Source organism: Onychomys torridus, chromosome 4 (genome assembly GCF_903995425.1).
Source record: "Onychomys torridus chromosome 4, mOncTor1.1, whole genome shotgun sequence".
Classification (NCBI taxonomy): Eukaryota; Metazoa; Chordata; class Mammalia; order Rodentia; family Cricetidae; genus Onychomys; species Onychomys torridus.
In genome coordinates, this window is record NC_050446.1 from 139,016,389 (window position 1) to 139,034,508 (window position 18,120).

General features: G+C 43.5%; 1 protein-coding gene across 2 annotated transcripts in view; it reads left to right on the forward strand.

Moving 5' to 3' along the window:
• The window catches only part of LOC118583062 (transient receptor potential cation channel subfamily C member 4 associated protein), a 72,443-nt gene that overhangs the window by 41,117 nt on the left and 13,206 nt on the right, over positions 1–18,120 (forward strand). The window contains exons 8-11 of one of the 2 annotated variants that reach the window (XM_036186345.1): positions 6,818–7,003; positions 10,261–10,427; positions 15,648–15,779; positions 17,046–17,104. In XM_036186345.1, coding sequence (XP_036042238.1) covers positions 6,818–7,003; positions 10,261–10,427; positions 15,648–15,779; positions 17,046–17,104 — 544 coding nt within the window. The remainder of the gene's footprint in view (positions 1–6,817; positions 7,004–10,260; positions 10,428–15,647; positions 15,780–17,045; positions 17,105–18,120) is intronic. The other variant, XM_036186346.1, reaches the window with a different exon arrangement.

Genomic DNA, 18,120 nt, shown 5'->3' on the forward strand with positions numbered 1-18,120 from the left:
TCCAGTCTCCCTGTATAGTTCCCATCTCTACGTGGCTTATTGTTAGTTTTTAAATATTATTTTTTTATGATTGTCTATATACTTTTTCTTTTCCTTAAGCCTACGCACGTTATTAAACAAACTGTAACTTGTTTAAAGGTTTTTTTTTTTCCATCTGAACCTACTTCACTGTATATCTGTAACCTTTTCTGTCTGCAAGAGCAAAACCTTAAACTGCCGTGCAGCTTAGCTCCTAGTGTGCCTGTGACTCAAGCCCATAGGCAGCAGCTGGGGGGATGGTCTCTGTGCCGCTGCCTGCATGAGAAACTGCTGTTCCAGGAAGCCACGTTTGGCTCTGTTTTTGTGTGTTTGAAACCTTTTTTCAGGTCTTATGTGCCCCCACTTTGGACACAGTTATAGTGAGTCTCTCTCTGCCCCACCTGCCAGCTCCCAGATAACCAATTGGAGGCTTCTTAATAATAATGAAAGCTTGGCCAATAGTTTAGGCTTCTTTCTAACTAGCTTTTATAACTTAAATTAGCCCATTTCTATTAATTTACGTACTGCCACATGGCTCATGGCTTGTTGACTCATCTCTTACACTTCCTGCTTCCTCTGCATCTGGCTGGTGATTCTGCCTTCTTCCCAGCATCCTCTGCCCCGGAAACCCTTCCTAGGTATTGGCCTTATAGGTTTTTACTAGACCAGTCCAAGTGATATATATTCACACAGTGTAAAGGAATATCCCACAACAGTCTAATGTCCAATTTTTATTAATTTTTTTAAAGGTTTTATTTTATTTTTTTAAATGTGTATTGTCATGTATGTGTGGGTTCCCCAGAAGCCAGAAGAGGGTATCAGATTCCCTAGAACTGGTGTCACAGGTCCCTCAATGCGGGTGCTGGGAATTTGTAACATGAATTCCTAAAATGGTCTTAATAAAAAAAAAAAAAAAAAAAAAAAAAAACCAGAGCCAGAAATTGGGGTAAATACTGAAAAATGAGAGAGACAAAGGAGCAAGTCACCTCTTAGTGCTGGGGCTCCTCAGCCTGAAAAGCTTTCCTCATCCAAAGACTTCAGCTCCTGTCTTCTCCAGCCTTATATACCTCTCTCTGCCCACCATATCACTTCCTGTCTCAGCCTTCCTAGTGCTCGGATTAAAGGTGTGGGACTCCCAAGTATTGGGAGTGTGTCACCCCTGCATTGCCTGGCTCTGTTTCTCTCCTAGACGGAGTCAATCTCATGTAGTCCAGAGTGGCTTTGATCTCACAGAGATGGAGTGCTAGGATTAAAGGGGTGTGCCACCACTGCCTGGCTTCTGTGTTTAATATAGTGGCTTGTTCTGTTCTCTGATCTTCAAGCAAATTTATTAGGGTACACCACATATCACATTTCCCTTTTTTGTTGAAAATAATAAAAAGAGGTTATAATTAATATAAGAAAAAGTATATCAAATTAACAATTTTATTAAAAGTCAACAGTTACATTATCAATGTCCAGTCCATGAACATTTGACAAATTCAGAGAAAATACTCCATTATCTATCCTATTTTGGTGAGTCCAAAATGTCGTACCTAAATTACTTTCTATCCTAACTTGTATTACCAACCGAATACTATCTTTTGACGTCTTTCAAACTTATACACTTTACACCTCTTTAGTGTGTTTCTTTTCTGAATTTCTTAACAAGGAAAACGAACTATAACTATCTAGTCTTCAACTCCCTCAGAGTCCCAAGAACGAAATAATATTACCTAAGTAAGCAGTAAGTAGGCAGCTTCCAAAAAAATGTGAGAAATGACAGAAACAGCTGGCTACCTGGACAGTCACCCAAGGATCCTCTGCAACATTGGGGCATCCATCTACAGGCTTAGCATATCCGACAGACTTATCTATGAAGCAGCATTTTCTGAAGGGCCTTCCTACCTTGTCTCGGCAGTCCTTTCTTCTGTGTCCTGCTTGTCCCATTTGGACTACTGTTAGCAGTCAAGGCAAGGGCAGTTTCTTGTCCAGTGGCTAACTTTTGCCACAAAGAAGGTAAATGCCATATGGAGTTTCTTCAATGCCCATCATCTTCTCTGAAGTAGATTGGTGTTGCCAGGAGCAGACGTGTCTGTAGTAGTATATTTTAAGGTGTGTTACTTTTGTTTATGTTGAATTTGTTTAACTCTGTGAAGCTGGGTTACTGTGCTTGTGTAAAACACCTGATGGTCTAATAAAGAACAGAACGGCCCATAGCAAGGCAGGAGAAAGGACAGGCAGAGCTGGCAGGCAGAGAGTATATGTAGAAGGAAAAAAATGGGAGGAGAGAGCTAGATCTAGCAGTCAGAGAAGGGGGACTCTAGGGGTCAGCCACCTACCTACTCAGCAAGCCACGGAGTAAGAGTGAGATTTACAGAAGTCAGAGAATGGGAAAAGCCCGAAGGCAAAAGATAGAAGGGTTAGTTTAAGGAAAGCTGACTAGAAACTAAGCCAAGCTAAGACTGGGCATTCATAATTGAGAATAAGCCTCCGTGTGTGATTTATTTGGGAGCTGGGTGGCGGGCCCCCTAAAAAAGAGTAAAAACAACCAACAACACATGCCTCATAGTCATAAAAAAAAACTATGGTATTAAGACATCTTAAATACTGTATTCTGTAGGTCTCTGAAGTGTTTGATGATGACCTGTCTATCTAAAATATATCTCTGTGTGACCTTGAAAACATACCTAACCTGACTACCAGTTTTATTGTAATAGGTGGCTAACTACTAACCTGCATTTCTGTATATCCTAATTAGCTGGTAATAATAACTTTTGAGGACTAGCAATTTGCATTACATTGTTAAATGAACTGTATAGACACAGTACCTTGAACAAGATTAGAAGTGTATGTACAGTATTTTCTAACAAAATTAATTTTAACTTTATATCACTATACAAAATTTGTATACAGTATATAAAACTTGAATCCAATGTAAATATTTAAAACAAGTTGTTGCTTTTTAAAAGTAGATTCGCTGGGCGGTGGTGGCGCACGCCTTTAATCCCAGCACTTCTGAGACCAGCCTAGGCTACCAAGTGAGTTCCAGGGAAAAGGCACAAAGCTACACAGAGAAACCCTGTCTCGGAAACAAAACAAAACAAAAAAACAAAAATAAAAAATAAAAGTAGATTCAATAATCTACCTTTTTATCTTATATCTATATTCCTGTCTTTTCAGAGTAAATTCAATAATCTGCCCTTTCATCCGATCATTTCTGTATCTTTTTTTTTCAGAGTAGATTCAATAATCTACCTTTTTATCCTATCATTTCTGTATAATACATTTCTATATCATATCCCATTTTCTTCTTTTAGAAAGAGATTTGACTATGACCAATAACAATTTTTAACCAACCACTAAACAAAGACAAACATCCATAATCCATTTTTGAGGAATGTGGACGTAGTTTTCTAGGCTACTTCCTGCTGATTGGGGGGTACTAGTAATTGTATGGTGACACAAAGAAAATTTTGGATTATGGTCAAGTTCTGATTGGAGTAGTCTGTGAGGCGGTATCATCTCGGCTAGCCATCTCAAAATTGTCCTGAGCAGTTTGTAGTCCAAAGCCGATCTTTGGGTGGTGTTGTCAGCTTAATGGTGTTATCATTGTCCTGATGGAATTGTTGTTGTGGGGTCCCATCATCTTTTTGGAGACTTCAAAGTCACTCACTGTTAGGCATGGTCATGGTTCACTGCCAAAAATTTTTTTACTGGGACATTTTTCCTAGATGATTTGTCCTTTTTCTTCAGATGTCTCATTTGTCAGTGTTCTTCAGATTCCTTAGCCTTCATTCTCCTGAAAGACAAAAACAAAACCCTTCCCCAACCCTAACTTTGAGGAGGTTCCCTTTTGAAAAGTTATATCTAATCTAATGAAAAGCATTTGTTAGTCATATAAGTTAGTTTAAATGGTCATGCTGGTTGATGAACTATCACCTCTTCTAGTTAAGAGGTCTCTCTTGTTCAAATTGAACCTTTATCAATTTTGATGGTACCCATAGCTTTTCTTCTGCTATGGAAACAAAAGCAAAACCTTGTCCCCAACATAACACATATCCTGGTTTCCATTCTGAGGTCAGAACATCTTTAAAGTATACAGGCTGATTTAATTTTGTAGTTTTTTTCTATTATCTCTCCGCAGCTGTTGTTCCTTTCTCATTAGCACTGAGAAAATTCAAAGTTAACAGAGCATGATGTAATCTACTTCTGGGGGTTTTTGTTACCCCTTTCTGTTTATTTAGCATATCCTTTAGAGTTTGATTTTGATCTTTGTATGACTGCTTGGCCTGTAGGATTGTGTGGTATACCTGTAATATGCTTTATATTGTAATAAGCAAAAAAAACTGTTTCATTTTACCAGAGACATATACTGGAGCATTGTCAGTTTTAATTTGTACAGGTATACTTATGATGGCCATAACTTCTAGCAAATACATGATTACAAAATCAGCCTTTTCAGAAGTTGCCAATGAAATTCTGAATAGGTATCAATGGTGTGGTATAAATATTTCAATTTTCCAATTTCTACAAAGTGAAACATATCCATCTGCCAGATTTCATTCCTCTGAGTACCTTTTGGGTTACATCCTGCTGGTAGTAGAGTCTGATTGTATAAAGAACAGGTAGGGCATTTCCTTATAATTTCCTTGGTTTGTTGCCAGGTTATGGAAAAATCCTTTTTCAAACCCTTACTATTGACATGATGTTGTCTATGAAATTCTGAGGCCTCCAGCACATTTCCTATCAATAATTGATCGATCTTGTCATTACCTTGTGCTAAAGGGCCTGGTAGACCAGTATAGGATCAGATGTGTGTTATATAAGGGATGATTCCTATTCCTGATTATTTCTAGTAACTGAATAAGTAACGAAATTAATTCTGACTCATCAGGGATAAATTCAGCACTTTCAATATATAAGACCACTCTTTCTGCCTAGGGTACACAATATTTCACCACAGAATTGAACTTGAGTTCTTTGGAAGACCAGCAAACATTCTTAACCACGCTCACCACCACACTCATCTTTTGAAATGTTGTTTCTATCCTGTCTAGTTCATAAGCAGCCACTGTAAATATTCAGATTATATGTCTCCATTCTTTTTTTCTGGTGCTAAGAATTAACACAGGGCGTAATGCTACCTAGATATGCTCAATACCGAGCTACACCCCAACACTGCTTCTGTTCCTTAAATTTTGGGGGGGAAGAAAAAAGAGATTAAATCAATATTATTTAATAATTTTTATTTTTCTCCTTAAAACAAGTTTTTTAAAGAACTATATAAAAATATGTGTCATCATTTTTAAAGTCTGTTATATTCTTTATGAAGTTAGCTATAGGTGATCAGTTTGCTGTTGATAGACATTTAGTGATTTCTATATTACAAAAAGAACATCATTGAATCTCTATACAGATTTTTGTGTGTGTGCATGCAAATGCTAGACATCATCTGTGGCTGTTCTTCCTCAGGGACTGTCCACCTTGCTTTTTGAGGTGAGATCTCTCACCTGGGACCTTGTCCTCTTAGTGTTTTGTAAACTTCACTTGTCTAGGGTCAAATGGAAAGACGAACCTCAATTGAGAGAACATCTCCTTCAGGTTGCCTGTAGGCAAGTCTTTTGGAGGGGAGAGGAGCATTTTCTTGACTGCTAATTGACAGAGAAGGGCTCAGAATACTGTGGGTGATGCCACCCCTGGGACCATATCCTGGGTAGTATAAGAAAGAGGTCTGAGTGAGCCAGTCAGCAGCACCCTCCATGGCCTCTGCTTTGTTTCCTGCCTCCAGGTTCCTGCCCTGCTTGAGTTCCTGTCCTGACTGTTAACCTGGAAGAATAAGAAGAAATAAGCCCTCTCCCCTCAAGTTGCTTTGGTTGTAGTGTTTTATCATAGAAATGCTAACCAAGATAGACCTGTGGCTTGCTGGTTAGGCTAGGCTGGATCTGAGGGGCAACTTCTTACATGGTGCCAGGGATGGAACTCAGGTCCTCATGCTTGTATGGCAGACGCTTTACTTACTGAGCTGTTGTCTCTCCATCCTGTCAATACAGATATTCTCATAATGAAAAATTTACCAAAAATGAGCCTTCAACTCAAATACACACATTAAAAGCATAAAGTTATCCCTACTTAGAGCCAGGTTCCCTGCACATCTAACATCTAAACTTGTTTCTGAAGTTTGTTGTTATTTTATTTTGGCTTAGCTTTCTTTTCCTTCTTTCTTTCTTTTTTTTAATATTCCTGGCTATACCGGAACTCACTTTGTAAACCAGGCTGGCCTCAGACTCACAGAGATCCACCTGCTTCTGCCTCCCGAGTGCTGGGATTAAAGGTATGCACCACCACACCCAGCTACTTATTTTTTTTAGTGTGTGTGTGTGTGTGTGTGTGTGTGTGTGTTGCTTGTATGTATGTCTGTACACCACTTGGGTACCTGGTGCCCAAGGAGGCCAGAAGAGACCATATAGCCCTGGAATTGGAGTTACGGACAGTTGAGAGCTACTATGTGGTCCTGGGAATTGAACCCAGGTCTCCTGGAAAAGCAGCCTGTTTAGGCCTCTGAGCCATCTCTGCAGCTCCTTGGTACTTTGTTTTTAAAAGGGCAGCTCTGGCTGCTATCACAGTAGGCCCTTTCCTGGCTGGATAGGGTAGCACATATCTATAATGGTAGCACTTGGGATTGGGGATTGAAGAACAGCCTGGGCCCTGGAGACCGTCTCTACAGAAGAAAACGCCAACCGAAGGACAAGGGAATCAGCCCTGCCATGGCAGGGCTGTAGAGCTGTTCTGTGAACTCCTTCTCTTTCTTTCCTTGCAGCGGCTCTTCTCAGCATCCCTGGCTTCGTGGAGCGGCTTTGCAAACTGGCAACTAGGAAAGTGTCAGAGTCAACAGGCACAGCCAGCTTCCTTCAGGAGCTGGAGGAATGGTACACGTGGCTAGACAACGCCTTGGTGCTCGATGCCCTGATGCGGGTGGCCAGTGAGGAGTCTGAGCACAATCAAGGTACTTTCTAGGGGTCCCCTGAGGGGTGAGTTTTTCTGGACCCCTTGGAGACATTGTTGGTCCCCTTTCTGTGGAGAATTAAGTGTTGCTTACAGTAGAAATTTCCTTAAGGTGGTCCTACACCAGGACTGTATTAAAACTTTAATAAGTTCCACTTTACTTCATAAAAAAAAGAAATAAAAAAAATCTGAATTTGTCTAATAAATAATAGGTTGAATTGGGGGTGCAGAAGCAGCTCAGAATAAGAGCCCTTACCACATGGCTTCACTGGTGAAGCCTACCAGCATTTAAGTTCTTCTGTAAAGATAACACTTCTCAACTTGTCCTTTGAGACAACTTTTACCCTTAAAACCAAAGAGAGCACAAGAAAAGAACTTACAGACTAAAATCTTCCACATACAGATGTACAGATTCCCCCCCCCCCCCCCGAAAGAAACTTCTGTAGCCAATTAAGTACCTCCTTGGGAGTATACATGGCCTGTTTATATAGGTTGCCCTAAGGGACACTGGGGACAATGTTCATGTCTCTGATCTCAGTTGTTAGGCTCCAGACAGGTATGCAGGGTGCCTTTGGGAAGCCTAGGAAGTACAGAGCAGATGGAAGGGAAAGCCTTCCTGACTAGATTTCACAGTGGCTTCACAGATTATATATATATACATATACACAACTATGAGGAAACAGTTCATACTCTCTTTCTCCCCTTCTTTCTGTGTTTGCTTACATGAGCAACCCTCTCCACCCTCTTCCTCCTATAGCCCTGTCCTCCTTCCGGCCTCCCCAGAGCTCTGCAGAGCCAGGTTAAACAGCATTCAAGGCTCAAGTGTGTGGCCAAGGCAAGGGTCTGTGTGCTGCTGCCATCTCAGACCACTGGACTTTGGGGATGTTCTGGGTGCTGGTAAAGATGTCCCAGTGGGGATGGAGTGTGCCTGGCTTTTCTCCTGTGTAGAGAACAATATGCTAAGTGGATACCATGTTCTCACTTAGATTTTGTTTGATTTTTTTTTTTTTTTGTTCGAGACAGAGTTTCTCTGTGTAGCTTTGGTACCTGTCCTGGATCTCGCTCAGTAGACCAGGCTGGCCTCGAACTCACAGAGATCCACCTGCCTGTACCTCCTGAGTGCTGGGATTAAAGGCATGCACGCACACTCACACACATACATGCACATGCACACCTGGGCTGGATTTTTTCCTACGGTACATTTTCTCCTCCCGCCTTGCCTACTGCCACAGTTACCAGGAAGAGAGCACGGGCCTAACTCACAGTTACCAGGAAGAGAGCACAGGCCTAACTCACAGTTACCAGGAAGAGAGCAGGGGCCTAACTCACAGTTACCAGGAAAAGAGCACAGGCCTAACTAACTCACAGTTACCAGGAAGAGAGCACAGGCCTAACTCACAGTTACCAGGAAGAGAGCACGGGCCTGACTCACAGTTACCAGGAAGAGAGCACAGGCCTGACTCACAGTTACCAGGAAGAGAGCACGGGCCTGACTCACAGTTACCAGGAAGAGAGCACAGGCCTAACTAACTCACAGTTACCAGGAAGAGAGCACGGGCCTAACTCACAGTTACCAGGAAGAGAGCACGGGCCTGACTCACAGTTACCAGGAAGAGAGCACGGGCCTGACTCACAGTTACCAGGAAGAGAGCACGGGCCTACTGCCACAGTTACTAGGAAGAGAGCACGGGCCTAACTCACAGTTACCAGGAAGAGAGCACAGGCCTGACTCACAGTTACCAGGAAGAGAGCACAGGCCTGACTCACAGTTACCAGGAAGAGAGCACAGGCCTGACTCACAGTTACCAGGAAGAGAGCACAGGCCTGACTCACAGTTACCAGGAAGAGAGCACGGGCCTGACTCACAGTTACCAGGAAGAGAGCACGGGCCTGACTCACAGTTGGATGACATGAGGAATCTGTCTGCTGAGTGTGGGGCACACACCCTTAGTCCCAGCACATGGAAGGCAGTGGCAGGTGGATGTCTGAGTGCAAGGCTATCTTGATCCACATAGCAAGTTCAGGCTAGACCGGCCTACAAAGTGAGACCTTCCCTCAAATTAATTAATGGATTAATTAATTGAATAAAAAAAACAAAACAAAACAAAAAAACAAAACGCTGGGCAGTGGTGGTACATGCCTCTAATCCCAGCACTTGGGAGGCAGAGGCAGGTGGATCTCTGTATGTCCGAGGCCAGCCTGGACTACAGAGAGTTTCAGGGCAACCAGGGCTACACAGAGAAACCTTGTATCAAAAAACCAAATAAATAAAAAATAAATTAAAAAAAAAGCTCCAGTGGGTTATTGCCCTGTAATTATAGATAACAAGTGTATTATATATCTCAAAAAAACTTAAAGAATTTGGGATGTTTGAAAAGATAACATTTAACTTGTCATTCAGTAAGCAATGTACATGTGTGTATCTTATCAAAACTTAGTATAATATGCCCCATTAGTAGGGACAGTTTGTTTTTATATATTAGTTAACTTTTTTAATTTCTAAATTATAGCAGACAAGCATTAGCAGAAGAATTTTTTTAAAACTTTATTCAGCATCCTTGTATGTTGCTGACTTGTGTAGGCATTGTTCTAAGCACCTTCCACATGTTAATTCTTCCCCTCCTTATAACAGTAGCAGGTAGTTGCTACGACATCAGCACTGTCTCACAAAGGAGGATGACTAGGCAGCACAAAGAAATCATCCAGCTTCCCTGACAGCCCAGGGCCAGGCTCAGCGTCTGTGCTCTTTCTTAACCACTGTGCCATGCTATGTCTTATTATCTTGGTGCATCACTGTCTGTTTTCAGAGCTCTTCCTAAGAATCCAGTGCTGGATGCTTGTTAAGTGGGTAACAAAGTGAATGAGCAGGATTACCTAAGGGAAAATCTTATAAAGGAACCCCTCATGCTCTCAGCACTGTATAGACAGCACCAAACGCTTGGTCACTGGGGACCTGAAGAGTGTTCTCCACAATTCACTGCTGGACATCTGACTGTGTGATTGGTGACAAGAAGAACCAGAGAGGAACTGCACTGGCTGTGTTAGAATGCTGTACTTGATGTTGGAGAGTACAGACTGCAGAGCCTTCCCTAGGTTTCTGAGCTGCTCTTGTAGGTGTAAGGAAGTTTTCTGGCTTTTAAAATGTCTCATGAGTTCAGTCTGATGGCTCTTTAATTCTAGTCTCTTCACAGCAGGCCTGTGGGTAGAGCAGGTTTCCTCAGGAGCCAGGCCTCACCCATCATACGGGGGCCCTGCCAGCCTCCACTGTGTTCCCTCCTCTAGGCGCTTCAGAGGAGAATGCGCTGCCACATAACTCAGCCAGGACCCAGCTGCCCCAGTCAATGAAGATTATGCATGAGATCATGTACAAACTGGAAGTGCTCTATGTCCTCTGTGTGCTGCTGATGGGGCGTCAGCGAAACCAGGTGGGTGTTCCCCCAGCTTCAGAATGGGAGAGATGAAAGCAAATACTGCATGACCTATGGGGTACCAGGTGTACCTCCACCAGGCTGTCTCAGCATGGCACTCTCCAGCCCAGTAAAGTCTGTGCATTATTTGTCTCCTTGTAAGGAAACCAGACTGATTCTAGAGCCTGGAGTGTCTGCTCTAGGCTTCAGGCAGCATTTCTAGATAGCGACTGTGCAGGCCAAGAGCAAGCCTTTATTTAGTAATATAAGATTATAAAGTCATGCTGTGTGTGTGCTGGGCATGGTGTCATAGGCCTTTAATTCCAGTATTAAGGAGACAGAGGCAAGCAGATCTCTGAGTTTGAGGACAGCCAGGGCTGCACAGAGAAACCTTATCTCGAGAGAGAAAAAAAAAGACTGACCCTGTGAAGAGCACTCCAATTGGTTATCTAATACCAGATGGTCAGCCCTGAAAACATACAGAGAAGTAACATTATATAGACTGTGCAGGTTGCATTTATTTATTCAGAAACACACACATCTATACCAACAATTGAAGAAGAAGAAGCCATGAATTGAAAGGGCAGGGGAGAAGGGATACAGGGGAGGTCTGGAGGGAGAAAAGGGAAAAGAGAAATGATGTAATTATAGCCTCAAAAATTTATAACATTATCTTAAAAAAAAAGTCTGGCCCTGTTGGTGCAGTAGAGAAGCTGCCACTCCGAGGTGAGGCCAGGGTGCCGGGGCAGAGCCTAGAATGATGCCCACTTCGGAAACCTGAGCAGATGTTGGGCAGTGCTGGGGGGTGGGGACTCCCCAAGTCTTGAAGTAGGAGAGAGGAACAAGATTTTCTTTTACTCAGCTTCTCATTGCCATGCAGACATCTGGTAGAGACAGTTTAAAGGGAGGAAAGGTTTGTTGAAACTCATGGTTTCAGCGATCCACGCTCCCCTGACTGGGTTTGTCTTGGCCTGTTACTAGGTCATACATCATGACTGAAAGGTGTGCAGAGCAAAACTGCTTACTTCAAGGCAAGCAGGAAGGCCTAACTAATGCCCTCCATGAATTCCCCTGTGACCTACTTCTTCCAGCTAGGCCCAGTGGTGAGCTGGAAAGAGGCAAACCAAGGGATAAGACGCTTGAATTTGTGGTATTTCCTTGCTGACCTTGTCTAGAACAGTCTTTTCTGATCATAGGGTCGATTCCAGTCTCCTTCATTCTCTGGCTATTCATATGACAGGGATAGTCTGTTCCTAACGAGAGATAGCAAAGGATTTGTTATGTAAAAATATTTAGCAGGCACATCATCCCCATAGTTGATGCAAATTAGTATCAGTGGAGCCTGTCTCCCTTCTGGGCCTCAGTGTACTGGAACACATCTGAGTTATCCATTGTTGGTAATTGCCTTCTGTAGCTCTTTTATACTTACAGAAGCAAATACAACTTTCGTACATTCAGTTGAATACAAGACACATCTCCTTCCGTGTATTCTTTGATGGTTCAGCTCACTACATGTGAAAGACTTGGATTCTTTCTTTTCCATTTATCCCATCATTTGGATATGTTGTTATTTGTTTAACTAAGTGTAAATTATGTCTGTGTTGGGTATTATAGACAATACTTCCACCACTGATGCTGTAAATATGTCATTTGTCATAAGTAAGGGTCCTCTAATGATAAAAGGAGAATTTTTGGCCAAGGAAACACAGATTTGTGAATATGGAGGATTGTGCCAAACCATCCTCTTGCAGGTGGTACCAGCATGCCTTGTCATCAGTGTCCAGGTCACCAAAATGGTGCTGACTTTGGCGTTGATGACCAGACGCCTGAGAAAGTGTTGTAAAGGAGGAAAGGGTTGTTTTTGCTTGTGGTTTCAGACATGTTGTTTAATTGTATGTAGTATGAGGGTATGGTAGAGCAGAGCAGTTCATTCATGACAACCAGAAACAAAGGGGAAAGCAGGAAGACACTGGATCTTACCTCCTAAAGTTTCTAAACCCCCCAAAGTAGAACCTCCAGCTGAGCACTGAGCACAGAGCCCTGTACTTTTATGAGCCTTGCGGGGGGGGGGGGGGAGGCCAGGAGAGGATACCAGATTCCCTGGAGCTGGAGATGTGAGCCACCTGACATGGATGCTGGGAACCAAACTCAGGTCCTCTGGTGACTGACAAAGAAAGGCTAGATGAAAGTGAGACCAAACTCAGCGGGGAAACCATTAAACCTGTAGCCCTGTGTTTAGAATAGGGAGTGTAGTGTCTTGAGTGAGCTCCGGTGGCTTGGGAGCCTTGCCCTGTGACCTTATCATTGCAGCCTTCATGGCATCCCTCCTGGACAGGCTCTAAACCTTGCCTGAAGCTCTCTTCTGTAGTTGCTGTAGATACATCCTGGGGTCTCCATCACAGCTGAGTTCATGCATCACCCTCCTCTAGGCCTTCCTTTGAAATCTCAATGAAAGCCTCAATGATTCCATAACTCTTGCATGCTACATGTCTGAAAAACCAGCATCATGTGAGCTGGGCCTAGTGTTGTAAATCTATAATCCCAGCTCTCAGGAGGAGAGGGAATGAGGATCACAAGTTCAGAGCCAGTCTGGGCTATAAAGTGAGACACTGTCATAAAAACAAAGCAAAAATCTAATGCCCTGTGAGTGATATTAAGGGGTGCTACTAACTCAGGTAATGGCTAGGTCTCCCTTGGACCATAAGTACAGTGGTCTTTGAGTGTCTGGGGAGCTGAACCTGGGAGAGTACTTCTATAGATGGTCCTGTGTGAGCAAAGCACCTGTCCTCTGTCTGCTCTCAGAAGAATGTTTCGAATGAGCTTCTGATCTTATACCTGAGCCTGGGGCTGGTGGGGTCCCTCTAACCCTGGAGGTGCCTATTAGGCACGTTCCCTGTCTTTTCTATTCCTGTGCAGAGTGCTTGGCTTCTTTTTAATGGCCCTAATCTTTCCCAACCACATCCTCTTTATCACAACTTTCAATTCCTTCTTTTTCTGGATAACCCACTTTGCTTTATAAGTTCTCTGCTCTTTGCCCCCAGTTTTCACTATAAAATTAGCTACAATCAGCCATCAGTAACCGTGCCACAGCCCAAGTGCTATGCTGTAGTTGGAAGTTTCTCTGGTGTCAGAACATCTCTCCTACCCACAGTCCTACAACTGCTTATAAAATAATCACTCAGAGGCTTACATTAATTACAAACTGTATGGCCTATGGCTTCAGCTTATATTAGCTAGCTCTTTCAACTAAATTCAACCCATTCCTATTAATCTATATGTTGCCACGTGGCTGTGGTGTTACCGGTCTGCTGGTATCTTGTTGCTCCTTCGACAGCTGCCTGCATCTCTCCTGACTCCACCCTTCTCTCTGTATCTGCTTGGATTTCCTGCCTGGCTGTAAGCTTTCTTGCCATAAGCCAAAACAGCTTTATTTATTATCCAACGGGAGCCACACATATTCACAGCATACAGAAAGACACTTCACAGCACTATGCTGTTTTAAAATTTCATCCTCCAAATTATTCTATCACCTTATACTCTGCCTCCCACAAAGCTTTAGGATATGGGCAAATATAAGCAAAATATTTGCCAGAATGTTCTGGGAATGATCTCTAAATCCTGTTCCCACTAAAACCTTGTGAGCAGTCTTATTTTTTTGTTGTTTTATTTTGTTTTTTGAGACAATGTTTCTCTGTGTAACCCTGACTGTCCTGACTCGCTTTGTAGCCCAGGCTGGCCTCAAATTCACAGAGATCCACCTGCCTCTGCCTCCCAAAATGCTGAGCTCAGAGGTGTGTGCACCATGCCTAGCTTTGTGAGCAGTCTGTCTCTGTGGTCTGCTTTTCTATGGTGTTCTGGTGTTTTGAGCTCCTGTTAGAATCTCCTGTTCAGCTGTACGTGTTTTCTTCATTAGGTTTTGTGTCCCTGTGACAGGCAGTCTGCAGGAGGAAGATTTCTCTTGGCTCCCTGTTTTAGAGGTGTCTGGTGGTGAGAAGGGTGGTACGACAGGACAGTCCCTGTTGGGAAATGAGGAACCAGAGAAAAAGACAGGGACAAGAGTCTCTGACGGGTCTACCCGCCATCCGCTTCCTCCTGCAGACCCTCCTCCTCAGTTTGAGGCCCTCCTGAATGGTGCTGCCATCTGTGAACTGGCACAGTTACAGATGCCAAAGGCAGATGAGACTTGGTCTCCTTTGCCTGTCTGAAAACAAGTTGTTTGAGATATGAATTTTTCTCCATAGTGAGATTGAGCTTTTCTTGTGATTGAGAACATTTTCTTGGTGCTGGAAGGATGGCTCAGTGTTTAAGAGTGGCTGCTCTTCCAGAGGACCCCGTTTGATTCCCAGCACCCACGAGGCAGCTCACAGCTGTCGGTCAATTCAGCTCCAGGGCATCAGACTCTTCCTGGACACTGAACACACTACGATGCACAGACATGTATGCAGGCAGAACACTATACACATACAATAATAAGAACAAGTTAAAGACCATATTGTCTTTTTTTCTTTTAGGTGTATGGGTGTTCTGCCTAACCGTGTGGCCATACACTGTGTGTATAGTACCCTGAAATGCCAGAAGAGGGTAAGGGATCCTCAGTGACAGGAATTACAGAAGGTTGTAAACAGTCGTGGAGATGTTGAGAATCAAAGCCAGGTCCTCTGGAGGAGTAGCTAGTGCTTTTAACCACTGAGCCATCTCTCCAACTCTTAAAAACATTTTTTAGCTGAGCATGGTGGCCCATGACTTTAATCCCAGCATTCAGGAGGCAGAGGCAGGTGGATCTCTGAGTTTGAGGCCAACCTGAACTACAAAGCAAGTTCCAGGACAGCCAGGGCTACACAGAGAACCCTATCTTTTAAAAAATAACAAACAAAACACAAAACAAAGCAACAACAGAAAATTTTTCTAAGCCAAATAGCATGGCTCACTCCTCATAGTGAGTTGCAGGCCAGCCTATAACTGCATCTCCAGGGGACCTGATGCCCTTTCTAGCTTCTGAGGGCACCAGCACATATGTGCAGTACTCACATGTACATGCATGTACATTTTTAAGGGTGTTTTTCTATGCAGTCAGGGTAGAGGCTGTGTGGATGCTGTCTTTAATGCCAGCACTCAGTTCTAACAATTGCTTTCTTCATCCTGAGGATGGCTGTATGTATGGAGAAGAGGCCTTGCTGATCTTGGGCACACATTGGTCTCACTGTGGGCTCACTATTTCTCCCTTCCCACCCCACACAGGTCCACAGGATGATTGCTGAGTTCAAGTTGATCCCAGGACTCAATAATTTGTTTGACAAACTGATTTGGAGGAAGCATTCAGCGTCTGCCCTTGTTCTGCATGGTCACAACCAGAACTGTGACTGTAGCCCGGTAAGCAAGAGAGCCTGGAAACATGCAGGATACTAATTACTAAGAGTTACCTGTTTTGAGAGCCACTGCTGATCCTGAGGGTCCCATTCTTGAAGATGGGAGCAGAAAGGAAGTTTTTGTTTCTCAGTACCCAGATAGATTGCTGAACTGAGAATCAGAAGTCCTTTGCCACTCAGCTTTTCAGAAGAACTTGACTGAGTCACAGAATCTCAGAGCTTGTTTTCTTGGACAAGAAGGACCATGTGCCTATTGGCCTCAGCACAACCTTCCCACACCACTGGCAGGAAAGTGCTCCAAGACCTGAAACTCTGTAAATCAGCATAACCTGGTGCCCTGGGTTCCTGAACCTGCATTTCCTCAGTGCCCTGTCTCCTGCTTTGCTGTTCTCTTTGACCTGTCAGATTGCTTTTCCATCCATTTGAGTTAATAATTTAAAAGGAGTATAGTTTACATGTGTAGATAACATGTCTGACTTAGTCAGAAACCAGTTGGTCTTTGTTTGCTGTATAAACACACACTACATCTTCTGTTTTTCCTTTTACAATTTATCTCTTTAATGGTTTGCCAGTTACTTTCCTTTGGTCCCTTGGAGATGCTCCTGTGGTGCCATTAGCTTGTGCTTGGGTCTTCACACCTTCAGAGTGGCACATCCCCCATTTTGTGATGTTTGGGAGGAGGCCAGCCTGGGGACTTGTGCAGCCTCTACCCTGGACACTCTTGAGCCAGTGTTTTAGGAGGAGTCTGTTTTTATGTTTAATTTCTTGGCCCTGCCCCTCAGTTAGGATGCTTATTTCTCATGGGCAGCTCCCACCAGCCAAGCCTAAGCGAGCCAGGCTTCTTGCCCAGCTCTCTGGCTCACAAGTTGGCTCTGTCTGATCACTGCAGGACATTGAAGCCAAAGCCTTGTTGTGAGTAGGCCTCTCTCTCATCCAAACATCTCCCTCAGCTCCTACGCACCTCTGCTTGGGCTCTGTGAGCCAGGCCTTTCTGATTCCTGTAGGTTTCCCTTTCTCACTTCTAAATTAGCCTCACATGTAAAAGGACTTGTTGATTTTTTTACTTCTAATATGCTAGGAAAAGGTCTACATTAGTTTACCTTGACTCTGGTCGGCTATGAATGTCTGACTTCAACTAAAGAAAAATCCCCACTGTGCTTGTGGACAGGGACTCAAAAGAAGCAGTGTTGCAAGACAAGGACATCACCAGAGCCCACCCTTGTTTTATGTAGAAGTACCATGACTAATGTAGTTTTAATGTGTGTTATAGGACATTACCTTGAAGATCCAGTTTTTGAGGCTTCTCCAGAGTTTCAGTGACCACCATGAGTAAGTATATGTGCCCTGTAATCTACAGGCATCTCCCCTCATCTTCTCACTGACCCTGACTCCGAAGGGCCTGGTGTGGCTATCCTTCCTTCATCTAGTGTTGGGTTTTTCCTGCACCTTCACAGCCCCCGTGAAGGGGCAGAAGTGACTGTCCCTCACTGCCCCTAGAGTGACACATTTCCCCAGTGACTGGCCTCTGAGCCTCAGAAAGCCCTTGACTAGAAACAGGGGGCTCCTACCTCCACAATGAAATGTGTTGAGCCCCTAACACACACACTTTTTGAGATGTTCTGCTCTTTGATTTTTAGCGTTTCAGCTTTTAGTGGAGAATGTGTGAGAAAATGATTATCCACTATAAAGGAAACAGTGCAGGGGAGGGGAGAAAAGCTGGTGATCTTGGCCTTAGCTTTGCAGTAAGGACTTTGGTGACCTGACAGCTGTGTGTGCACAAAGAAGTGGGCACACTGGCACATGACTTCTGGTTTTATTTATTTGTTTGTTTGTTTGTTTGCTTAGTTGGTTGGTTAGTTAGTTAGTTAGTTAGTTAGTTAGTTAGTTAGTGTCCCAAAGAAAGCCAGGAATTAAAGCATCCATAAACAGCATAGAGGAGGAGTTACCTGCAAGGAGTTTGTCCTTTTGGTTTTCTCACAGTGCTGGGGGTTAACCTGATTTTCAATGTAGGTCAACATTTTGGAACACTGTACAAGTTAATCCAACATGCCCAAGGACAGGGTGGCCTAGGGGCCTCTATCTCTCCTGTGAGAACATCTGTGGCTGAAGGCACCCATAGGTTACAGAATTACTTATTTTCTGTCTTTGAGTTTTTGTGGGAGTGGTGTGTATTTGTCTGTCTGTCTGTCCGTCGGTCCGTCCCTGTTCCTAGCTTTCATCAGACTCTCAAATCAGCATTTCTGTCTGCCTGGCTCAGAGGATGCAGTGAGGAATGGAAATACTTTGGTCCATCTGGGAAGAAGTATAACATTAGAAGAGGTCACCAGGAGAGAATGCGTGATGAC